General features: G+C 49.8%; 1 protein-coding gene across 1 annotated transcript in view; it reads right to left on the minus strand.

Moving 5' to 3' along the window:
• Positions 1–26,481, minus strand: part of PLCD4 (phospholipase C delta 4) — a 66,945-nt gene that overhangs the window by 39,487 nt on the left and 977 nt on the right. The window contains exons 2-6 of the mRNA XM_038750014.1: positions 23,714–23,875; positions 16,871–17,099; positions 10,733–10,862; positions 5,070–5,301; positions 825–1,026 (exon numbers count right to left, since the gene is read on the minus strand). Of these exons, the coding sequence (XP_038605942.1) occupies positions 825–1,026; positions 5,070–5,301; positions 10,733–10,862; positions 16,871–17,099; positions 23,714–23,875 (955 nt within the window). The remainder of the gene's footprint in view (positions 1–824; positions 1,027–5,069; positions 5,302–10,732; positions 10,863–16,870; positions 17,100–23,713; positions 23,876–26,481) is intronic.

A 26,481-nucleotide genomic window follows, 5' to 3' on the forward strand; every position in this document is an offset into this window, starting at 1 on the left:
GATTTGAACCCATGACCTCTGACTCCAAAGCCCGGGCTCTTTCCACTGAGCCATGCTGCTATAATGATAATGATGGCATTTGTTAAGCGCTTACTATGTGCCAAGCACTGTTCTAAGCGCTGGGGGGGAGACAAGGTGATGAGCTTGTCCCACCCGGGGCTCACAGTCTTTAATCCCCATTTTCCAGATGAGGGAACCGAGGCCCAGAGAAGTGAAGTCATCATCACCATCAATCGTATTTATTGAGCGCTTACTGTGTGCAGAGCACTGTACTAAGCGCTTGGGAAGTACAAATTGGCAACACATAGAGACAGTCCCTACCCAACAGTGGGCTCCCAGTCTAAAAGGGGGAGACAGAGAACAAAACCAAACATACTAACAAAATAAAATAAATAGAATAGATATGTCTTCCCCTTTTAGACTGTGAGCCCAATGTTGGGTAGGGACTGCCTCTAGATGTTGCCGATTTGTACTTCCCAAGCGCTTAGTACAGTGCTCTGCACATAGTAATCAATCAATCATTATTGAGCGCTTACTGTGTGCAGAGCACTGTACTAAGCGCTTGGGAAGTACAAATTGGCAACATATAGAGACGGTCCCTACCCAACAGTGGGCTCACAGTCTAAAAGGGGGAGACAGATTGATGAGGATGATGATGATATGTCACCCAGCTGAATAGAAGTCACCCAGCTGACAGGTGGCAGAGTCGGGATTCGAACCCACGACCTCGGACTCCCAAGCCCGGGCTCTTCCCACTGAGCCACGCGGTCCCGGTCCCCTCCCCCGGGCGGTCCTCCCGGATGTCCTCCCCCCGATCCCAGCACCGTATGTAGCCCTCGACGCTGCTCTGGCCGCGGAGCTGGTCCCCCAGGAGGTAGGTGTTGTGAGAGGAGTGTATGTAGTAGTCGCAGAGCGGCCGACTCATATCCTGGTAGACGGGGCGGCAGGCGGGCGCGAACACGTCCCCGTCGGGGGAGCAGAGGTAGGCCAGGAAGCCGTCCACGCTGAGCACGAGCCGGGCCTTGGCTGCGGGCGACAGGATCTCCAATCAATCAATCAATCAATCGTATTTATTGAGCGCTTACTGTGTGCAGAGCACTGGACTAAGCGCTCCAAGCGCCTACAAGGCACTCACTCATTCAGTCAGTCAGAAGCACTCGGAAGAACGAATGCATTCACTCATTCAGAAGCAGCGTCGCTGCCAATTTGTACTTCCCAAGCGCTTAGTACAATGCTCTGCACATAGTAAGCGCTCAATAAATACGATTGATGATGATGATGGAAAGGGCCCCGGCTTGGGAGTCGGAGGTCGTGGGTTCTAATCCCGGCTCCGCCACTTGTCAGCTGGGTGGCTTTGGGCAAGTCGCGTAGCTTCTCTGGGCCTCAGTGACCTCATCTGTCAAATGGGGATGAAGACTGGGAGCCCCAGGTGGGAAAATCTGATCACCTTGGAGTAATAATAATAATGATGGCATTTGTTGAGCGCTTACTATGCGCAAAGCACTGTTCTAAGCGCTGGGAAGGATACAAGGTGACGAGGTGAGGTTGTCCCACGGGGGGCTCACAGTCTTCATCCCCATTTTCCAGATGAGGGAACTGGGGCCCAGAGAAGTGAAGTGACTTGGCCAAAGTCACCCAGCTGACAAGTGGCGGAGCTGGGATTTGAACCCATGACCTCTGATTCCAAAGCCCGGGCGCTTTCCACTGAGCCATGCTGCTTCTCTTTATTATGTGCAAAGCACTGCTGTAAGCGCTGGGGAGGTTACAAGGTGATGAGGTTGTCCCACGGGGGGCTCACAGTCTTCATCCCCATTTTCCAGATGAGGGAACTGGGGCCCAGAGAAGTGAAGTGACCTGCCCAAAGTCACACAGCCGAGAATTGGCGGAGCCGGGATTTGAACCCATGACCTCTGACTCCAAAGCCCGGGCTCTTTCCATTGAGCCACGCTGCTTCTCATCTCCCCCAACGCTTAGAACGGTGCTTGGCACAAAGTAAGCGCTTAACAAATACCATTATTATTAGTAAAATAAATTACAGATTTATTTATTCATTCAATCGTATTTATTGAGCGCTTACTGTGTGCAGAGCAATGGACTAAGCGCTTGGGAAGTCCAAGTCGGCAACAGATAGAGACGGTCCCTGCCCAACAACGAGCTCACTGTCTAGAAATGTATATACATGTACATATGTATATACATATATGTATATACAAGTGGAAATAGTAGCTTGGCACATAGTAAGTGCTTAATATTCATAATAATAATAATAATAATAATGTTGGCATTTGTTAAGCGCTTACTATATGCAAAGCACTGTTCTAAGCGCTGGGGGAGATACAAGGTAATCAGATTGTCCCATGTGGGGCTCACAGTCTTCATCCCCATTTTACAGATGAGGGAACTGAGGCCCAGGGAGGTGAAGTGACTTGCCTAAAGTCACACAGCTGGTTAGTCCAGTGCTCTGCACACAGTCAGCGCTCAATAAATATGATTGAATGAATGAATGAATGAATCCCCCCTGCCTTACCTCCTTCCCCTCCCCACAGCTCCTGTATACATGTTTGTACAGATTTATTACTCTTATTTATTTTACTTGTACATATTTACTATTCTGCTTATTTTATTTTGTTAAGATGTTTTGTTTTGCCATCCGTGAGCCCGCTGTTGGGTAGGGACCGTCTCTATATGTTGCCAACTTGGAATTCCCAAGCGCTTAGTCCAGTGCTCTGCACACAGTAAGCGCTCAATAAATACAATTGAATGAATTTACTATTCTATTTATTTTATTTTGTTAATGTTTTGTCGTCTGTCTCCCCCCTTCTAGCCTGTGAGCCCGCTGCTGGGTAGGGACCGTCTCTATATGTTGCCAACTTGGACTTCCCAAGCGCTTAGTCCAGTGCTCTGCACACAGTAAGTGCTCAATAAATACGACGGAATTCATTCATTCATTCATTCATTCAATTGTATTTATTGAGCGCTTACTATGTGCCAGGCACTGTACTTAACGATGGATTCTGAAGCAGCATGGCTCAGTGGAAAGAGCACGGGCTTGGAAGTCAAAGGTCATGGAATGAATGAATGAACCCATGACTCCAAAGCCCAAGCTCTTTCCAAGCGCTTAGTACAGTGCTCTGCACACAGTAAGCGCTCAATAAATACGTTTGAATGAATGAATGAATGAATGAACCCATGACCTCTGATTTCAAAGCCCGAGCTCTTTCCAAGCGCTTAGTACGGTGCTCTGCACACAGTAAGTACTCAATAAATAATAGGGAAGCAGCCTGGTTCAGTGGAAAGAGCCCGGGCTTTGGAGTCAGAGGTCATGGGTTCAAATCCCAGCTCCGCCACTTGTCGGCTGTGTGACTTTGGGCAAGTCACTTCACTTCTCTGGGCCTCAGTTACCTCATCTGTAAAATGGGGATTAAGACTGTGAGCCCCACATGGGACAACCTGATCACCTTGTAAACTCCCCAGTGCTTAGAACAGTGCTTTGCACATAGTAAGCGCTTAATAAATGTCATTATTATTATTAATAATAATAAATACAATTGAATGAATGAATGAATGAATGATAAGCAGTGGAGTCGGGATTAATAATAAAAATAATAATTTTGGTATTTGTTAAGTGCTTACTATGTGCCAAGCACTGTTCTAAGCGCTGGGGAGGATACAAAGTGACCAGGTTGTCCCATGTGGGACTCACAATCTTAATCCCCATTGTCCAGATGAGGGAACTGAGGCACAGAAAAGTGAAGTGACTTGCCCAAAGTCACACAGCTGACAAGCGGCAGAGTCGGGATTTGAACCCATGACCTTTGACTCCCAAGCCCGGGCCCTTTCCACTGAGCCATGCTGCTTCAGGAGCCATCATTAAGTACACTGCCTGGCACATAGTAAGCGCTTGGCTCAGTGGATAGAACACGGGCTTTGGAGTCAGAGGTCATTCATTCGTTCATTCAATCGTATTTATTGAGCGCTTACTGTGTGCAGAGCACTGTACTAAGCGCTTGGGAATCAATCAATCCATCAATCGTATTTATTGAGCGCTTACTGTGTGCAGAGCACTGTACTGAGTGCTTGGGAAGTACAAGTTGGCAACATATAGAGATGGTCCCTATGGGCTCATGGGCTCAAATCCCAGATTTGCCAATTGTCAGCTGTGTGACTTCTCTCTTCTTCCAGACCTCATCTGGAAAATGGGGATGAAGACTGGGAGCCCCATGTGGGACAACCTGATCACCTTGTATCCCCCCCCGCAGCGCTTAGAACAGTGCTTTGCACATAGTAAGTGCTTAGTAAGTACCATCATTATTATTATTATTAACAAACGCCATTACTAGTATTATTATCTAGTATTATTATTAGAGAAGCAGCGTGGCTCAGTGGAAAGAGCCCGGGCTTTGGAATCAGAGGTCATGGGTTCAAATTCCGACTCTGCCGGTTGTCAGCTGTGTGACTTTGGGCAAGTCACTTCACTTCTCTGGGCCTCAGTTCCCTCATCTGGAAAATGGGGATTAAGACTGTGAGCCCCACGTGGGACAACCTGATCACTTTGTATCCTTCCAGCGCTTAGAACAGTGCTTTGCACATAGTAAGCGCTTAACAAATACCATTATTATTATTAGGGAAGCAGCGTGGCTCAATGGAAAGAGCATGGACTTTGGAGTCAGAGTTCATGGGTTCAAATCCCGGCTCCGCCACTTGTCAGCTGGGTGACTTTGGGCAAGTCACTTCACTTCTCTGGGCCTCAGTTCCCTCATCCGGAAAATGGGGATGAAGACTGTGAGCCCCCTTGGGACCACTTGATCACCTTGTAACCTCCCCAGTGCTTAGAACAGTGCCTTCCACATAGTAAGCGCTTAATAAATGCCTTTATTATTATTATTATTAATATTATTATCGCTAACAAATACCGTTAAGAAAATAGGGGCCCGAAGCCACCAGTCCGCAGTGAGGTCCAGGGTCTCCTCCGACCTCGGTTTCTCCGGCAGGGCCCGGGCCGGGCCTTACCTGCTTAGTCCAGTGCTCTGCACACAGTAAGCGCTCAATAAATACGATTGATTGATTACCCGTGTCGGACGGCTCGTAGCGGGCGACGATGTCCAGTGCCAAATCCGGGGCCTGCTCGCCTTCCCTCTGCTCTTGACGCAGGAAATCCTCCAGCTCCTGCAGGGTCATTTTCTGGCCGTCGCCGGAGAAGGCCCGAAATAATTCCAACACTTCATCCCGCTCTGTCAGAGCCCGGTAAAACGCCACAAATTCTTCCCCCTCCAGGGTCCCCGTCTGGGATTTATCCGCTGCCTGGTGGCGGGGAGAAGAGGGGGCTCAGGGGATCACGATCGAATCAATCAATCAATCAGTCAATCAATCGTATTTATTGAGCGCTTACTGTGTGCAGAGCACTGGACTAACTGCTTGGGAAGTCCAAGTTGGCAACAGATAGAGACGGTCCCTACCCAACAGCGGGCTCACAGTCTAGAAGGGGGAGACAGACAACAAAACCAAACAGATTAAGAAAATAAAATAAATAGAATAGATATGTATAAGTAAAATAGGGTAATAAATATGTACAAACATATATACAGATGCTGTGGGAAAGGGAAGGAGGTAAGACGGGGGGGATGGAGACGGGGACGAGGGGGAGAGGAAGGAAGGGGCTCAGTCTGGGAATCAATCAATCAATCAATCGTATTTATTGAGCACTTACTGTGTGCAGAGCACTGGACTAAGCGCTTGGGAAGTCCAAGTTGGCAACAGATAGAGACGGTCCCTACCCAACAGCGGGCTCACAGTCTAGAAGGGGGAGACAGAGAACAAAACCAAACATATTAAGAAAATAAAATAAATAGAATAGATATGTACAAGTAAAATAGGGTAATAAATATGTACAAACATATATACAGGTGCTGTGGGGAAGGGAAGGAGGTAAGACGGGGGGGATGGAGAGGGGGACGAGGGGGAGAGGAATGAGGGGGCTCAGTCTGGGAATCAATCAGTCAATCAATCGTATTTATTGAGCGCTTACTGTGTGCAGAGCACTGGACTAAGCGCTTGGGAAGTCCAAGTTGGCAACAGATAGAGACGGTCCCTACCCAACAGCGGGCTCACAGTCTAGAAGGGGGAGACAGAGAACAAAACCAAACATATTAAGAAAATAAAATAAATAGAATAGATATGTACAAGTAAAATAAATAGAGTAATAAATATGTACAAACATCTATCCAGGTGCTGTGGGGAAGGGCAGGAGGTAAGACGGGGGGGATGGAGAGGGGGACGAGGGGGAGAGGAATGAGGGGGCTCAGTCTGGGAATCAATCAATCAATCAATCGTATTTATTGAGTGCTTACTGTGTGCAGAGCACTGTACTAAGCGCTTGGGAAGTCCAAGTTGGCAACAGATAGAGACGGTCCCTACCCAACAGTGGGCTCACAGTCTAGAAGGGGGAGACAGAGAACAAAACAAAACATATTAAGAAAATAAAATAAATAGAATGGATATGTACAAGTAAAATAGGGTAATAAATATGTACAAACATATATACAGGTGCTGTGGGGAAGGGAAGGAGGTAAGACGGGGGGATGGAGAGGGGGACGAGGGGGAGAGGAAGGAAGGGGCTCAGTCTGGGAATCAATCAATCAATCGTATTTATTGAGCGCTTACTGTGTGCAGAGCACTGTACTAAGCACTTGGGAAGTCCAAGTTGGCAACATCTAGAGACGGTCCCTGCCCAACGACAACGGGCTCACAGTCTAGAAATGTAGAGAAGCAGCGTGGCGCAGTGGAAATCAATCAATCAGTCAATCAATCAATCGTATTTATTGAGTGCTTACTGTGTGCAGAGCACTGGACTAAGCGCTTGGGAAGTCCAAGTTGGCAACATGTAGAGACGGTCCCTACCCAACAATGGGCTCACAGTCTAGAAGGGGGAATGGCTCGGGCTTTGGAGTCAGAGGTCATGGGTTCAAATCCCGGCTTCACCAATTGTCAGCTGGGTCACTTTGGGCAAGTCACTTCACTTCTCTAGGCCTTAGTTACCGCACCTGTAAAATGGGGATTATGACTGTGAGCCTCCCCCATGGGACAACCTGATCACCGTGTAACCTCCCCAGCGCTTAGTACAGTGCTTTGCACATGGTAAGTGCGTAATAAATGCCATTATTATTATTATTATATACATGTACATATGTATTTACATATATGTACATACTTATTCTATTTATTTTATTAATGATGTGTATATATCTATAATTCTATTCATTTATTTTGATGCTATTCATTCAATCGTATTTATTGAGCACTTACTGAGTGCAGAGCACTGGACTAAGCGCTTGGGAAGTCCAAGTTGGCAACATAGAGAGACGGTCCCTCTCACAGTCTAGAAATGTATATACATGTACATATGTATATACATATATGTACATATTTATTATTCTATTTATTTTACTAATGATGTGTATATATCTATAATTCTATTTATTTTGATGCTATTCATTCATTCAATCATGTTTATTGAGCGCTTACTGCGTGCAGAGCACTGGACTAAGCACTTGGGAAGTACAAGTTGGCAACATATAGAGACCGTCCCTGCCCAACAGTGGGCTCACAGTCTAGAAATGTATATATATCTATCTATCAATCAATCGTATTTATTGAGCGCTTACTTTGTGCAGAGCACTGTACTAAGCGCTTGGGAAGTACAAGTTGGCAACATATTAGAGATGGTCCCTGCCCAACAATGGGCTCACAGTCTAGAAATGTATATATATATCAATCAATCAATCATATCTATTGAGTGCTTACTGTGTGCAGAGCACTGTACTAATTGCTTGGGAAGTACACGTTGGCAACATATAGAGACAGTCCCTACCCAACAGTGGGCTCCATATGTACATATGTATATACATATATGTACATATTGATTATTCTATTTATTTTATTAATGATCTGTATATATCTATAATTCTATTTATTTATTTCGATGTTGCTCATTCATTCAATCATATTTATTGAGCGCTTACTGCATGCAGAGCACGGGACTAAGCGCTCGAGAAGTACAAATTGGCAACATATAGAGACGGTCCCTGACCAACAACGGGCTCGCAGTCTAGAAGGGGGAGACAGACAACAAAACAAAACATGTGGACAGGTGTCAAGTCGTCGGAACAAATAGAATTAAAGCTAAATGCACATCATTAACATCATTAAGTTCATTAACTTGGGAGTCAGAGGTCGTGGGTTCTAATAATAATAATAATGATGATGGCATTTGTTAAGCACTTACTATAATAATAATAATAATGATGATGGCATTTGTTAAGCGCTTACTATAATAATAATGATGGCATTTACTAAGCACTTACTATGTGCAAAGCACTGTTCTAAGCGCTAGGGGTATACAAGGTGATCAAGTTGTCCCACGGGGGGCTCACAGTCTCCATCCCCATTTTCCAGATGAGGGAACTGAGGCACAGAGAAGTGAAGGGACTTGCCCAAGGTCACCCAGCAGACAAGTGGCGGAGGCGGGTTTCGAACCCATGACCTCTGACTCCCAAGCCCGGGCTCTTTCCACTGAGCCACGCTGCTTCCATCCCGGCTCCTCCACTTGGCAGCTGTGGGACTTTCATTCATTCATTCAACCGTATTTATTGAGCGCTTCCTGTGTGCAGAGCACTGGACTAAGCGCTTGGAAAGTACAATTCGGCAACAGGTAGAGACGGTCCCTATCCAGCAACGGGCTCACGGTCTAGAAGCGACTTGGGTAAGTCACTTCACTTCTCTGGGCCTCAGTGACCTCATCTGTACAATGGGGCTGAAGACTGGGAGCCCCATGTGGGACAACCCGATCACCTTGTAATAATAATAATAATTGTGGTATTTGTAAGGTGCTTACTATGTGCCAAGCACTGTTCTAAGCACTGGGGTGGATACAGGGTCATCAGGTTGTCCCGCGTGGGGCTCACACTTTTAATCCCCATTTTACAGAATGTATCATCTTCCCCAGCACTTAGAACAGTGCTTGGCACATAGTAAGCATCCCCCTCACCCCCACCCCACCCAAGGATCACTGGGTCCCAACTCCACCTTCTTAATAATAACATTTATAATAATAATAATGGTATTTGTTAAGCGCTTACTATGTGCGAAGGACTGTGCTAAGCGCTGGGGGGATCCAAGGTGATCAGGTTGTCCCACGTGGGGCTCACAGTCTTCATCCCCACTTTACAGATGAGGGAACTGAGGTCCAGAGAAGTGAAATGGCTTGCCCAAGGTCACACAGCCGACAAGTTGTGGAGCCGGGATTAGAACCCACGTCCTCTGACTCCCAAGCCCAGGCTCTTTCCACTAAGCTAGGCCAAAAAGGACCTGAAGGACCTGAGTTCTAATCCTGACCCCGCCACTTGTCTGTTGGGTAACCTGGGGCCAGTCACTTCACTTTTCTGGGCCTCAGTTCTGTCATCTGGAAAATGGGGATGAAGACTGGGAGCCCCACGAGGGACAACCTGATTACCTTGTAACCCCCCTCCAGCGCTTAGAACAGTGCTTAGCACATAGTAAGCGCTTAATAAATGCCATTATTATTATTTGAACCCATGACCTCTGACTCCCAAGCCGTGCTCTTTCCACTGAGCCACGCTGCTGAGGAAGACTGTGAGCCCCACGGGGGACAACCTGATCACCTTGTAACCTCCCCAGCGCTTAGAACAGTGCTTGGCACATAGTAAGTGCTTAATAAATGCCATCATTATTATAGTAATAATCAGGAAATAAGGAGATCAGGAGAAGCAGCGTGGCTCAGTGGAAAGAGCCCGGGCTTTGGAGTCAAAGGTCATGGGTTCAAATCCCCGGCTCCGCTGTCAGCTGTGTGACTTTGGGCAAATCATTTCACTTCTCTGTGCCTCAGTTCCCTCATCTGGAAAATGGGGATTAAAACTGCGAGCCCACCGTGGGACAACCTGATCACCTTGTAACCTCCCCAGCACTTAGAACAGTGCTTTGCATATAGTAAGCGCTTAACAAATGCCATCATTATCATTAGTAGTAGTAGTAAGTGCTTAACAAATGGCATCATTATTTTTTATTTATTTATTATTAATTTATTTATTTATTTTACTTGTACATACCCATTCTATTTATTTTATTTTGTTAATATGTTTTGTTTTGCTCTCTGTCTCCCCCCTTCTAGACTGTGAGCCCACTGTTGGGTAGGGACCGTCTCTTTATGTTGCCAACTTGTACTTCCCAAGCGCTTAGTAATAATAATAATAATAATGTTGGCATTTGTTAAGCGCTTACTATGTGCAAAGCACCGTTCTAAGCGCTTGGGGGGGGATACAGAGTGATCAGGTTGTCCCACGTGGGGCTCACAGTCTTAATCCCCATTTTACAGATGAGGTCACTGGGGCTCAGAGAAGTGAAGCGACTTGCCCAAGGTCACACAGCAGACATGTGGCGGAGCTGGGATTCGAACCCATGACCTCTGAGGAAGCGCTCAGATTGATTGATTGATCAATCATTGTAATCAATCAATCGTATTTATCGAGCGCTTACTGCGTGCAGAGCACTGGACTAAGCGCTTGGGAAGTCCAAGTTGGCAACACATAGAGACGGTCCCTACCCAACGTATGATGGGATGAATGAATGCAAGCCCCCTGCCCCCCAACTCAGTGCCCCCCACTCGGTGCCCCCCACCCGGTGCCCCCCACCCGGTGCCCCCCGCCCGACGGCTCTGGACCTGGAAGAGTGTGAGGGCGCGCTGGGCGTCCATGGCCACGTTCATGAGGCGAAGCAGGCGCTGGGCCTCCCGGAAGTCCATCCGCCCGTCCTGGTCCCTGTCCGCCCGCTGGAACCAGTCGCTCAGCCACCGGACAACCGTCAAGGAGAAAGAGTGCTTTGCACATAGTAAGCGCTTAATAAATACCATTAAAAAAAAAAAAAAGACCCCCAGCAGGCACGGAGGACCACCGACGACACCCCGCCCCCCAATCCCAGGGGAGCTTAGTACACTGCTCTGCACAGACTAATAATAATAATGATGGTAGTTGTTAATAATTCATTTATTCATTCATTCAAGTCATATTTATTGAGCACTTACTGTGTGCAGGTGGTAATGATGGTATTTGTTAAGCGCTATGTGCCAAGCACTGTTCTAGGCGCTGGGGGAGATACAAGGTGATCAGGTTGGCCCACGGGGGGCTCACAGTCTTCATCCCCATTTGACAGACGAGGGAACTGAGGCTCAGAGAAGTTAAGTGGCTTGCCCAAGGTCGCACAGCAGACAAGGGGCAGAGCTGGGATTAAAACCAACGACCTCTGTCTCCCAAGCCTGGGCGCTTTCCACTAAGCCACCAGACAACCGTCAAGGAGAAAGAGTGCTTTGCACATAGTAAGCGCTTAATAAATGCCATTTAAAAAAAAAAAAGACCCCCAGCAGGCACGCAGGACCACCGACGACACCCCGCCCCCAACCCCAGGGGAGCTTAGTACACTGCTCTGCACAGACTAATAATAATAATGATGGTAGTTGTTAATAATTCATTTATTCATTCAGTCAGTCGTATTTATTGAGCGCTTACTGTGTGCAGGTGGTAACGATGGTATTTGTTAAGCGCTTAGTACGTGCCAAGCACTGTTCTAAGCGCTGGGGGAGATACAAGGTCATCAGGTTGGCCCACGGGGGGCTCACAGTCTTCATCCCCATTTGACAGACGAGGGAACTGAGGCCCAGAGAAGTTAAGTGGCTTGCCCAAGGTTACACAGCAGACGAGTGGCAGAGCTGGGATTAAAACCCACGACCTCTGTCTCCCAAGCCTGGGCGCTTTCCACTAAGCCACTCTGCTTAGCTGTTGAGCGCTTACTGTGTGCAAAGCACTGTACCAAGCGCTTTGGAGAGAACAATAGAAAATGAAACACATTTCCTGCCCACATGGAGCTTGCAGTCTAGAGTTAAGCCTTTGCTGTGTGCCAAGGGAATGTGTTTTCTCGACCCCCCTCTTCTATTTTCCCATCCTTCCCAGCAGTATCTTCAGAGGAGATGTCTTCCCTCCTCTCAAGTACCACTCTCTCTACCTGGGCTTCGGACTCCATTCCCTCTCACCCGATAAAAACGCTCGTCCCTTCCCCCCTCCCCTCCTTAACTTCCATCTTCAACCGCTCACTCTCCACTGGTTCCTTCCCCTCTGCCTTCAAACATGCCCATGTCTCTCCCATCCTAAAAAAAAACCCTCCTCACCTTCTAGTTATCACCCCATCTCCCTCCTACCATTCCTTTCCAAACTCCTTGAACGAGTCGTCTACACCCGCTGCCTCGAATTCCTCAACGCCAACTCTCTCCTTGACCCCCTCCAAACTGGCTTCCGTCCCCTACATTCCACGGAAACTGCCCTCTCAAAGTCACCGATGACCTCCTTCTTGCCAAATCCAACGGCTCCTACCCTATCCTAATCCTCCTCGACCTCTCAGCTGCCTTCGACACTGTGGACCATCTCCTTCTTTTCAATACGTTATCCAACCTTGGCTTCACGGACTCCATCCACTCCTGGTTCTCCTCTTCTCTCTCCAGCCATTCATTCCCAGTCTCCTTCAATGGCTCCTCCTCCCCCTCCCATCCCCTAATTGTGGGGCTTCCTGAAGGGTCAGTTATGGACCCACTTCTAGTCTCCATCCACACTCACTCCCTTGTAGAACTCATTCGCTCCCACATCTTCTACTAAACTATGATCTCTATGCAGATGATTCCCAAATCTATACCTCCTCCCCTGTTCTCCCTCCCTCCCTCCAAGCTCGCATCTCCTCCTGCCTTCGGGACATCTCCACCTGGATGTCTGCCCGCCACCTCAAACTCAACATGTCCAAGACTGAACTCCTTATCTTCCCTCCCAAACGCTGCCCTCTCCCTGACTTTCCCATCACTGTGGACGGCACTACCATCCTTCCCGTCTCACAATCCCGCAACCTTGGTGTCACCTTTGACTCCGCTCTCTCAATTCACCCCACACATCCGATCCGTCACCAAAACCTGCCGGTCTCAGCTCCGCAACATCGCCAAGGTCTGCCCTTTCCTTTCCATCCAAACCGCTACCATGTTGATACACTCATCCTATCCCGAGTGGATGACTGCATTGGCTTCCTCTCTGATCTCCCATCCTCCTGTCTCTCCCCACTTCAGTCTATACTTCACGCTGCTGCCTGGATTATCTCTGTACAGAAATGCTCTGGGCACGTCACTCCCCTCCTCAAAACTCTCCAGTGGTTGCCTATCAACCTCCATATCAAGCAAAAACTCCTCTCTATCGGCTTCAAAGCTGTCCATCCCCTCGCCCCCTCTTCCCTCCCCTCCCTTCTGTCCTTCTCCAGCCCAGCCCGCACCCTCCACTCCTCTGCCTCCGCTCACCTCCTCACTGTGCCTCGTTCTCGCCCGTCCCGCCGTCGACCCCTGGCCCACGTCCTGCCTCTGGCCTGAAATGCCCTCCCTCCACACATCCTCCAAACAATCACACTTCTCCCCTTCAAAACCCTACTGAAGGTTCACCTCCTCCAGGAGGTCTTCCCAGACTAAGTCCCCCTTTTTCTCAGCTCCCCATCCCCTCCTCATCAACTCAACTTATTCCTTTTGCTCTCCACCCCTTCTCCCCGCCCCATAGCATTGTGTATATATGTACATACCTATAATTCTATTTATTTCTATTGATGTCTGTCTCCCCCCTTCTAGACTGTAAGCCTGGTGTGGGCAGGGTTTGCCTCTCTTTATTGCTGAATTGTACTTTCCAAGTGCTTAGTACAGTGCTCGGCACACAGTAAGCACTCAATAAACACGACTGAATGAATGAATGAATTGTTCTATTGTAAGTACTCTCCCAAGTGCTTAGTACAGACTGTAAGCTTGTTGTGGGCAGGGAATGTGTCTGATAATAATTGTGGTATTTGTTAAGCACTTACTGTGTGCCAGGCACTGTACTAAGCGCCGGGGTGGATACAAGCAAATCGTGTCAGGCACAGCCCCTGTCCCACGTGGGGCTCACAGTCTCCATCCCCAGGAGAATCAATCAATTAATCAATCGTATTTATTGAGCGCTTCCTGTGTGCAGAGCACTGTACTAAGCGCTTGGGAAGTACAAGTTGGCAACATATAGAGACAGTCCCAAGCAGTGTGGCTCAATGGAAAGAGCACGGGTTGTCGAGTCAGAGGGCATGGGTTCAAATCCCGGCTCTGCCAATTGTCAGCTGTGTGACCTTGGGCAAGTCACTTCACCTCTCTGGGCCTCAGTGACCTCATCTGCAAAATTAGGGATGAAGACTGTGAGCCCCCCAGGGGACAACCTGTTGACCTTGTAACCTCCCCAGCACTCAGAACAGTGCTTTGCATATAGTAAGTGCTTACTAAATGCCATTATTATTATTATTATTATTTGACAGATGAGGGAACTGAGGCCCAGAGAAGTGAAGTGACTCACCCAAAGTCACACAGCAGGAAGGTGGCAGAGCCAGGATTAGACCTCATGAAGTCCTCACACCTAGGCTCGGGCTCTAGCCTCTAAGCCCTGCTCCTTCTATCGTCCTCTCCCGAGCGCTTCGTCCAGTGCTCTGCACACGGTAAGCGCTCCATAAATACGATTGACTGACTCTGCTACGGGCTCTAGCCTCTAAGCCCTGCTCCTTGTATCGTCCTCTCCCGAGCGCTTAGTCCAGTGCTCTGCCCAGGGTAAGTGCTCCATAAATACGATTGACTGACTCTGCTGCGGGCTGTAGCCTCTAAGCCCTGCTCCTTGTATCGTCCTCTCCCGAGCGCTTAGTCCAGTGCTCTGCACACGGTAAGCGCTCCATAAATACGATTGACTGACTCTGCTACAGGCTCTAGCCTCTAAGCCCTGTTCCTTGTATCGTCCTCTCCCGAGCGCTTAGTCCAGTGCTCTGCACACGGTAAGCACTCCATAAATACGATTGACTGACTCTGCTACGGGCTCTAGCCTCTACGCCCTGTTCCTTGTATCGTCCTCTCCCGAGCGCTTAGTCCAGTGCTCTGCGCACGGTAAGCGCTCCATAAATATGATTGACTGACTCTGCTACGGGCTCTAGCCTCTAAGCCCTGCTCCTTGTATCGTCCTCTCCCGAGCGCTTAGTCCAGTGTTCTGCGCACGGTAAGCGCTCCATAAATACGATTGACTGACTCTGCTACGGGCTCTAGCCTCTAAGCCCTGCTCCTTGTATCGTCCTCTCCCGAGCGCTTAGTCCAGTGCTCTGCGCACGGTAAGCGCTCCATAAATACGACTGACTGACTCTGCTACGGGCTCTAGCCTCTAAGCCCTGTTCCTTGTATCGTCCTCTCCCGAGCGCTTAGTCCAGTGCTCTGCACACGGTAAGCGCTCCATAAATACGATTGACTGACTCTGCTACGGGCTCTAGCCTCTACGCCCTGTTCCTTGTATCGTCCTCTCCCGAGCGCTTAGTCCAGTGCTCTGCGCACGGTAAGCGCTCCATAAATACGATTGACTGACTCTGCTACGGGCTCTAGCCTCTACGCCCTGCTCCTTCTATCGTCCTCTCCCGAGCGCTTAGTCCAGTGCTCTGCGCACGGTAAGCGCTCCATAAATACGATTGACTGACTCTGCTACGGGTTCTAGCCTCTAAGCCCTGCTTCTTCTATCGTCCTCTCCCGAGCGCTTAGTCCAGTGCTCTGCACATGGTAAGCACTCCAAAAATACGATTGACTGACTCTGCTACGGGCTCTAGCCTCTAAGCCCTGCTTCTTCTATCGTCCTCTCCTGAGCGCTTAGTCCAGTGCTCTGCACACGGTAAGCGCTCCATAAATACGATTGACTGACTGCTACGGGCTGTAGCCTCTAAGCCCTGCTCCTTGTATCGTCCTCTCCCGAGTGCTTGGTCCAGTGCTCTGCCCACGGTAAGTGCTCCATAAATATGATTGACTGACTCTGCTACGGGCTCTAGCCTCTAAGCCCTGCTCCTTGTATCGTCCTCTCCTGAGCGCTTAGTCCAGTGCTCTGCGCACGGTAAGCGCTCCATAAATACGATTGACTGACTCTGCTACGGGCTCTAGCCTCTAAGTCCTGCTCCTTGTATCGTCCTCTCCCGAGCGCTTGGTCCAGTGCTCTGCACACAGTAAGCGCTCCATAAATATGATTGACTGACTCTGCTATGGGCTCTAGCCTTTAAAGCCGGCTCCTTGTATTGTCCTCTCCTGAGCGCTTAGTCCAGTGCTCTGCACACAGTAAGTGCTCCATAAATACGACTGACTGACTCTGCTACGGGCTCTAGCCTCTAAGCCCTGCTCCTTGTATCGTCCTCTCCCGAGCGCTTAGTCCAGTGCTCTACACGGTAAGCGCTCCATAAATACGATTGACTGACTCTGCTATGGGCTCTAGCCTCTAGGCCCTGCTCCTTGTATCGTCCTCTCCCGAGCGCTTGGTCCAGTGCTCTGCACACGGTAAGCGCTCCATAAATACGATTGACTGACTCTGCTACGGGCTCTAGCCTCTAAGCCCTGCTCCTTCTATCGTCCTCTCCTGAGCGCTTAGTCCAGTGCTCTGCACACGGTAAGCGCTCCAAAAATACGATTGCTAAGGAAACCCAGGGTTAAGGTACAAGACAAGCTAGACTTTAGGCCTCCCCACCTCCCACTCTCCTCTGGCTCGGCTCCAGCGGTCTAGGAGGGTCTCCAGGCCCCCTCCTCCTTCTGCTGCTGCCCCTCCCGGGGGTCAATCAATCAATATCAATCGTATCTATTGAGCGCCTACTGTGTGCAGAGCACTGTACTAAGCGCTTGGGAAGTACAAAGCTTCCTTCCTCGCTCACTAAGCCCCCTTTTCCCCCCGCCAGGGACCCCCGGCCTGTCCGGCCTGGGCCGGAGGGTGGATACTGATCCCTCCTCTCCCGCTGGTCCATGCCGGTGACGAAGTCCAGCAGGCCGCGCAGCCCTCGCACCCAGGCCTGGGCCTCCTGGGCGCTGCCGGCCACCAGGTCCAGGTTGGGGCGGCGGCCGTGGAAGACCACCGTGAAGCCCAGGTCCGGGGGGAACTCGTCCGCCAGGCTGCGAAGCACCTCCGACTCCGCGCCCTCGCGGATCGACTCCACGTCCGCCATCGAGACTGCGGGGGGATGAGAGGAACCGGGGGTCCCGGGGGAGGCCATCGAGGCAGGGCTCCCCGCCTCCCCCGGGGCCGGCCAAACACAGACGGACGGATGGACGAGAGACAGACAGAGAGACAGGGAGGAGAGAGAAACCTCTGGGGAAAAGGGGGGTGTCCAGAATCATCATAATAATAATAATAATAATAATAATGATCATCAATCGTATTTATTGAGCACTTACTGTGTGCAGAGCACTGTACTAAGTATGGCATTTATTAAGCGCTTACTATGTGCAAAGCACTGTTCTAAGCGCTGGGGAGGTGGCTAAGAGAAGCAGCGCGGCTCAATGGAAAGAGCACGGGCTTTGGAGTCCGAGGTCATGGGTTCAAATCCCGGCTCCGCCGCTTGTCAGGTGTGTGACTTTGGGCAAGTCACTTCACTTCTCTGGACCTCAGTGACCACATCTGGAAAATGGGGATTAAGACTGTGAGCCCCCCGTGGGACAACCTGGTCACCTGGTAACCTCCCCAGCGCTTAGAACAGTGCTTTGCACATAGTAAGCGCATAATAAATGCCATTATTATTATTATTATTATTACAAGGTGACCAGGTTGTCCAAACAGTCTTCATCCCCATTTTACAGATGAGGTAACTGAGGCCCAGAGAAGTGAAGCTGCCAACTTGTACTTCCCAAGCGCTTAGTACAGTGCTCTGCACACAGTAAGCGCTCAATAAATACGATTGATTGATTGAGTGCCCAAAGTCACACAGCTGATAAGTGGCGGGGCTGGGATTTGAACCCACCACCTCTGACTCCAAAGCCCCTGCTCTTTCCACTGAGCCACGCCCAGAAATGCACTCTCTAGCACACGTACGGACACGGGCTCTCACAGAGCGACACCCCCGGGACACATGGACACAAAGACACATCAGCACACAGAGTGACATACCGGGACACAAAGACCCACCAGCACACGCAGTGACCCAGTAAGCTTAGTACAGTGCTCGGCACACAGTAAGCACTCAATAAATACGATCGAATGAATGAATAATAATAATAATTAGAGAAACAGCGTGGCTCAGTGGAAAAAGCCCGGGCTTTGGAGTCAGAGGTCATAGGTTCAAATCCCGGCTCCACCACTTGTCAGCTGTGTGACTTTGGGCAAGTCACTTAACTTCTCTGGGCCTCAGTTCCCTCATCTGTAAAATGGGGATGAAGACTGTGAGCCCCACGTGGGACAACCTGATCACCTTGTAAATTCCCCAGCGCTTAGAACAGTGCTCTGCACATAGTAAGCGCTTAATAAATGCCATTATTATTATTATGAATAATGATGATGGTGTTTTGCGTGGCTCAGTGGAAAGAGCCCGGGCTTGGGAGTCAGAGGTCATGGGTTCTAATCCCTGCCCCTTGTCAGCTGGGTGACCTTGGGCAAGTCGCTTCACTTCTCTGGGCCTCAGTTATCTCATCTGTAAAATGGGGATTTAAGACTGTGAGCCCCACGTGGGACAACCTGATCACCTTGTATCTCCCCCAGCGCTTAGAACAGTTCTTTGCACATAGTAAGCGCTTAATAAACACCATCATTATCGTTATTATTATTATTATTATTATCATTTTCTAGACTGCGAGCCCACTGTTGGGTAGGGACCGTCTCTCTATGTTGCCAAATTGTACTTCCCAAGCGCTTAGTACAGTGCTCTGCACACAGAAAGCACTCAATAAACACGATTGAATGAATTATTGTTAATAATAATAATAATAATAATAATGGCATTTGTTAAGCGCTCACTACGTGCAGAGCACTGTTCTAAGCGCTGGGGTGGATACAAGGTGATCAAGTTGCCCCACGTGGGGCTCACAATCTTAATCCCCATTTTACAGATGAGGTAACTGAGGCTCAGAGAAGTTAAGTGACATGCCCAAGGTCACACAGCAGTCATGTGTTAAGCGCTTACTATGTGCCACGCACTGTTCTAAGCGCTGGGGGAGATACAAGGTCATCAGGTTGTCCCACGTGGGGCTCACAGTCATCATCCCCATTTGACAGACGAGGTCACTGAAGCCCAGAGAAGTGAAGCGACTTGCCCAAAGTCACACAGCTGATAAGTGGCGCAGCGGGGATTAGAACCCACAACCTCTGACTCCCAAGCCCGGGCTCTTTCATTCATTCATTCAATCGTATTTATTGAGCGCTTACTGTGTGCAGAGCACTGTACTAAGCGCTTGGGAAGCCCAAGTCGGCAACATATAGAGACGGTCCCTACCCAACAGCGGGCTCACAGTCCTGGAGGGGGAGACGGACGACAAAACAAAACATATTAACAAAATAAAATAAATAGAATATTACTTTATTACTCTATTTATTTTACTTGTACATATCTATTCTATTTATTTTATTTTGTTAGTATGTTTGGTTTTGTTCTCGGTCTCCCCCTTTTAGACTGTGAGCCCACTGTTGGGTAGGGACTGTCTCTAGATGTTGCCCACTTGGACTTCCCAAGCGCTTAGTCCAGTGCTCTGCACACAGTAAGCGCTCAATAAATACGATTGATGATGATGATGATGAATAAATCTCTCAGTGTATATCTACATATATCTTTTATAGATATATAAATACGATTGATGATGATGATATATTTATCTATATCTAGATATCTAGATATCTATCTATATCTATCTATCTATATCTATCGATCTATATAGATATCCACATAGATATCTATAGATAGATATAGATATATATACACAAAGACACACACTGTTGTATTCAAGACACACAGAGCCAAGCAACACCCCAGTCCACATTGACAAGAGTCTCTGTGTGACTGTCAGGGGGCGGGGGGACTGGATTTGGGGCCCCAGGGACTGATTGGAGTGCCTGCTGTGTGCAGAGCACTGTACTAAGCGCCTGGGAGAGTCCAATAGAACAGAGTTGGTAGACGACGCATTCTCTGCCCTCAAGGAGTTTGCAATCTGACCCTGCCCCCCAAATTCCAGCCACTGAATCAATCAATCAATCAATTATACTTATTGAGCGCTTACTGTGTACAGAGCACTGTACGAAGTGCTTGGGAAAGTCCAATAGAACAGAGTTGGTAGACGACACATTCTCTGCCCTCAAGGAGTTTGCAATCTGAACCTGCCCCCCAAATCCCAGCCACTGAATCAATCAATCAATCATATTTATTGAGCGCTTACTGTGTGCAGAGCACTGTACGAAGCGCCTGGGAGAGTCCAATAGAACAGAGTTGGGAGACGACGCATTCTCTGCCCTCAAGGAGTTTGCAATCTGACCCTGCCCCCCAAATCCCAGCCGCTGAATCAATCAATCAATCATATTTATTGAGCGCTTACTGTGTGCAGAGCACTGTACGAAGCGCTTGGGAGAGTCCAATAGAACAGAGTTGGGAGACGACACATTCTCTGCCCTCAAGGAGTTTGCAATCTGACCCTGCCCCCCAAATCCCAGCCACTGAATCAATCAATCAATCAATCATCCTTATTGAGCGCTTACTGTGTGCAGAGCACTGTACAAAGCACTTGGGAGAGTCTTATTATAGAACAGAGTTGGTAGACGACACATTCTCTGCCCCCAAGGAGTTTGCAATCTGACCTTGCCCCCCAAATCAATCAATCAATCATATTTATTGAGCGCTTACTGTGTGCAGAGCACTGTACGAAGTGCTTGGGAGAGTCCAATAAAACAGAGTTGGTAGACGACACATTCTCTGCCTTCAAGGAGTTTGCAATCTGACCCTGCCCCCAAATCCCAGCCACTGAATCAATCAATCAATCATCCTTATTGAGCGCTTACTGTGTGCAGAGCACTGTACGAAGCGCATGGGAGAGTCCAATAGAACAGAGTTGGCAGACGACACATTCTCTGCCCTCAAGGAGTTTGCAATCTGACCCTGCCCCCCAAATCCCAGCCACTGAATCAATCAATATCAATCAATCATATTTATTGAGCGCTTACTGTGTGCAGAGCACTGTACGAAGCGCTTGGGAGAGTCCAATAGAACAGAGTTGGGAGACGACACATTCTCTGCCCTCAAGGAGTTTGCAATCTGACCCTGCCCCCCAAATCTCAGCCACTGAATCAATCAATCAATCATATTTATTGAGCGCTTACTGTGTGCAGAGCACTGTACAAAGCGCTTGGGAGAGTCCTATAGAACAGAGTTGGTAGACGACACATTCTCTGCCCTCAAGGAGTTTGCAATCTGACCCTGCCCCCCAAATCCCAGCCACTGAATCAATCAATCAATCAATCAATCATATTTATTGAGTGCTTACTGTGTACAGAGCACTGTACTAAGCGCTTGGGAAGTACAAGTTGGCAACATGAATGGTTGGCAAGATGAGTGGTCATCTCCCCCTTCTAGACTGTGAGCCCATTGTTGGGTAGGGACCGTCACTAGATGTTGCCGACTTGTACTTCCCAAGCGCTTAGTCCAGTGCTCTGCACACAGTAAGCGCTCAATAAATACGATTGATTGAATGAATTGAATGAATGAATGATGGATGCCCGTTATTGGGGAGGGACCATCTTTATTGCTGAATTGTACTTCGAAAGCGCTTAGTACAGTGCTCTGCACACAGTCAGTGCTCAATAAATACGATTGACTGAATGAATATCATGATGGATGCCCATTATTGGGGAGGAACCATCTCTATTGCTGAACTGTACTTCGAAAGCGCTTAGTACAGTGCTCTGCACCCAGTCAGTGCTCAATAAATACGATTGAATGAATGACTGTGAGCCCTTTGTCCGGTAGGGACCGTCTCTATATGTTGCCGACTTGTACTTCCCAAGCGCTTAGTCCAGTGCTCAGCACACAGTAAGAGAAGCAGCGTGGCTCAGTGGAAAGAGCTTGGGCTTTGGACTCAGAGGTCATGGGTTCAAATCCCGGCTCCACCAATTGTCAGCTGTGTGACTTTGGGCAAGTCACTTCACTTCTCTGGGCCTCAGTGACCGCATCTGTAAAATGGGGATTAAGACTGTGAGCCCCTCCTGTGAGACAACCTGATCACCTTGTAACCTCCCCAGCGCTTAGTACAGTGCTTTGCACATAGTAAGCGCTTAATAAATGCCATCATTATTATTATTATTATTATTATTAAATACGAATGAATGAATGAATGAAACTGAGACCCGGACATAAGGATGGACACGGACTCTCTCCCCACACCCAGCCCCTCTCCCGGGACTCAGCCATCCCTTCACCCCTCTTCCCCACCCACGGACCCCTGTCCCACATCCTGCCTCAGGCCTTAAGCGCTTAGTACAGTGCTCTGCACATAGTAAGCGCTCAATAAATACGATTGATGATGATAGAACGCCGTCCCTCCTCTAATCTGGCAGACAGTGACTTTCCCCCTCTTCAAAGCCTTATTGAAGGCCCACCTCCTCCCAGAGGCCTTCCCTGACTAAGCCCTCCTTTCCTCTCCTCCCACTCCCTTCTGTGTCACCCTGAATCTCTCCCTTTCTTCATTCTAGACTGTGAGCCCGCTGTTGGGTAGGGACCATCTCTATATGTTGCCAACTTGGACTTCCCAAGCGCTTAGTACAGCGCTCTGCACACAGTAAGCGCTCAATAAATACGATTGAATGAATGAATGAAATCCCCCATTCCAGCCCCACACCACTTACGTCGGCATCCCTCATTTATTTACTTCTATTCATGTCTTGTCTGTCTCCCCCTCTAGACTATAATCTCACTGTGGGCAGGGAACGTGTCTGTTGTTGAATTGTCCTCTCCCGGCGCTTACTAGAAGCAGCGTGGCTCAGTGGAAAGAGTCTGGACTTTGGAGCCAGAGGTCATGGGTTCAAATCCCGGCTCCGCCACGTCAGCTGTGTGACTTTGGGCAAGTCACTTAACTTCTCTGTGCCTCAGTTACCTCAGCTGTAAAATGGGGATTAAGTCTGTGAGCCCCACATGGGACAACTTGATTACCTTGTATCTACCCCAGCGCTTAGAGCAGTGCTTTGCACATAGTAAGCGCTTAATAAATGCCATTATTATTATTATTATTATTATTATTATTATTACTACAGTGCCCTGACATAGTAAGCACTCAATCCATACGATTGAATGAAGGCGTGAACGAATGCGAGCTCGTTGTGGGCAGGGAATGTGTCTGTTTATTGTTGGGTTGTAATAATAATGACGGCATTTATTAAGCGCTTACTATGTGCAAAGCACCATTCTAAGCGCTGGGCAGGTTGTCCCACGGGGGGCTCGCAGTCTTCATCCCCATTTTCCGGATGAGGGAACTGAGGCCCAGAGAAGTGAAGCGACTGGCCCAAAGTCCCACAGCTGACAACTGGCGAGCCGGGATTTGAACTGTGACCTCTGACTCCAGAGCCCGGGCTCTTTCCACTGCGCCATGCTGCTTCTTGTACTTTCCTAAGTGCTTAGTCCAGTGCTCTGCTCATGGTAAGCGCTTAATAATTACGGTTGAATGGATGCCCATTGGCCCTGTGGTCACTGTTTTCTGGGCCCAGCTGGTTGGCGCGGCTTCTAGGCCTCAAGCCCTGTCCGGCCCTGTTCTCGGCCCTGCCTTGTCCGACTGTGCCCAATGCCCGATGCCCCTGGTTGTTGCCCAGCCGGGCGGGTGACTCACAGCTGAGCTTGGCGGTGCCCCCGTCGGTGCGGGAATACCAGACGCTCATGCCATCGTCCTGCAGGCGGAAGTGCCGCGGCTTCTTCCAGCTCCGAGACTTGACCTTGCGCAGCACCGAGCCGCTCTGCAGGGCCTGCACCAGCTCTTCGTCCACCCAGGGCTCTGGCCAGACAAGGCCGGACCAGGGACGGGGCAGGCCGGCCGGCCGGAGGGACAGCGGGCAGAAGGGGCAGGGGGGAGCAGGACCCTGAGACGCCTGCCCAGGGCCGGGCCGGGGTGTCCAGCTGCTAGACACTGACCAGAGCCCCTCCCCCAGACCCCCAGGCTTCCCCATCTCCCCCTCCTTCCTCCTTTCTCCCCCCATCCTTTCCCCACCACCATCCCTCTTCTGTCCCATCCTTTCAGCTTTCCCTTTCCCTCCTTCCTCCTTCCCCCTCCTCCTTTCTCCCCCCTTTCCCTCCCTTTCTCCTTTTTCCCTACCACCATCCCTCCTCTGTCCCCTCCTTTCAGTCTTCCCTTTCTCTCCCTCCTCCTTTCTCCCCCCATTCCCTCCTTTACTCTTTTTTCCCTCCCTCCTTTTCCCCACCACCATCCCTCCTCTGTCTCCTCCTTTCAGCCTTCCCTGTCCCTCCCTCCTCCTTTCCTCCTCTTCTTTTTCCCTCCCTCCTTTTCCCCACCACCATACCTCCTCTGCCCCCTCCTTTCAGCCTTCCCTTTCCCTCCCTCCTCCTTCCCCCTCCTCCTTTCTCTCCCTTTCCCTCCTTTTCTCTTTTTTCCCCTCCCTCCTTTTCCCCACCACTATCCCTCCTCTGTCCCCTCCTTTCAGCCTTCCCTTTCCCTCCCTCCTCCTTTCTCTCCCCTTTCCCTCCTTCCTCCTTTTCCCTCCCTCTTTTTCCCCACCACCATCCCTCTTCTGTCCCATCCTTTCAGTCTTCCCTTTCCCTCCTTCCTCCTTCCCCCTCCTCCTTTCTCCCCCCTTTCCCTCCCTTTCTCCTTTTTCCCTACCACCATCCCTCCTCTGTCCCCTCCTTTCAGCCTTCCCTTCCCCTCCCTCCTCCTTCTCCCTCCTCCTTTCTCCCCCTCCCCTCCTCTTCTTTTTCCCTCCCTCCTTTTCCCCACCACCATCCCTCCTCTGTCCCCTCCTTTCAGCCTTCCCTTTCCCTCCCTCCTCCTTCCCCCTCCTTCTTTCTCCCCCTTTCCCTCCTTTTCTCTTTTTTCCCTCCTTCCTTTTCCCCACCACATCCCTCCTCTGTCCCCTCCTTTCAGTCTTCCCTTTCCCAACCTCCTCCTTCCCCCTCCCTCCTCCTTTCTCTCCCCTTTCCCTCCTTCCTCCTTTTCCCTCCCTTCTTTTCCCCACCTCTGTCCCCTCCTTTCAGCCTTCCCTTTCCCTCCCTCCTCCTTCCCCCTCCTCCTTTCTCCCCCTTCCCTCCTCTTCTTTTTCCCTCCCTCCTTTTCCCCACCACCATACCTTCTCTGCCCCCTCCTTTCAGCCTTCCCTTTCCCTCCCTCCTCCTTCCCCCTCCTCCTTTCTCCACCTTTCCTTCCTTTTCTCTTTTTTCCCTCCTTCCTTTTCCCCACCACCATCCCTCCTCGGTCCCCTCCTTTCAGCCTTCCCTTTCCCTCCCTCCTCCTTTCTCCCCCTTTTCCCTCCTTTTCCCCTCCCTCCTATTCCCCACTACCATCCCCCCCCCCGTCCCCTCCTTTTATCCTTCCCTTTCCCTCCCCTCTCCCTTCCTTCCCCTCCCTTCTCTCCCCCGTCCCCTCTCCCTCCTTTTTCCCCTCTCCCTCTCTCCTCCTTTTCCCCCCTTCCTTTTCCTCCCTCCTCCTCTCCACCATCCGTCCCTCTCCCGTTCATACTCTCCCAAGCGCTTAGCACAGTGATCTGCACACAGTCAGCGTTCAATAAATACCACTGAAGGATAGATCTCTCCCTTTCCCTCCCTCCTCCTTTCTCCTTTTCCCTCCCTCCTCCCTTTCTCCACCATCCTTGCCTATCCCTCCCTTCCTTCCTTTTCCCTTTCCCTCCCTTTCCCTCCCTCACTTTTCTTCCCTCCTCTTTTCCCCCCTCCCTCCTTTTAATAATAATAATGATAATAATGGGACTTGTTAAGTGCTTACTATGTGCCAAGCACTGTTCTAAGTACTGGAATAGACACAAAGTTATCAGGTTGTCCCACCTGGGGCTCACAGTCTTCATCCCAGGTAACTGAGGCACAGGGAAGTTAGGTGACTTGCCCAGTCACCCAGCTGACAAGCGGCAGAGTCGGGACTAGAACCCACGACCTCTGACTCCCGAGCCCGGGCTCTTACCACTAAGCCAAGCTGCTTCTGCTTCTTTTCTCCACCCCACGTCTCTCCCCCACTCCTTCATCTTTCCCTTTCCCTTTCTCCTTTCCCCCTCCCCCTTCCCCTTCCTCCACCATCCTTCCCTCCTCCAGCCCTCTCTTCATCCCTCCTTTCTCCCTTTCCCTCCCTTCTTTTCTCCTTCTTCCCTTGCCCCCTTTTCTCCTTTCCCCCTCCTCCTTTTTCCACCTCCCTCCCTTTCCCTCCCTCCTCCTCTCCCCACTGTCCATCCATCCCTCTCCTTCCCTTTCCCTCCCTCCTCCTCTCCCCACTGTCCATCCACCCTCCCCCTTCCTTTCCCTCCCTCCTCCTCTCCCCACTGTCCATCCATCCCTCTCCTTCCCTTTCCCTCCCTCCTCCTCTCCCCACTGCCCATCCACCCTCCCCCTTCCTTTCCCTCCCTCCTCCTCTCCCCACTGTTCATC

The sequence above is a fragment of the Tachyglossus aculeatus genome, chromosome 1 (genome assembly GCF_015852505.1).
Source record: "Tachyglossus aculeatus isolate mTacAcu1 chromosome 1, mTacAcu1.pri, whole genome shotgun sequence".
Classification (NCBI taxonomy): Eukaryota; Metazoa; Chordata; class Mammalia; order Monotremata; family Tachyglossidae; genus Tachyglossus; species Tachyglossus aculeatus.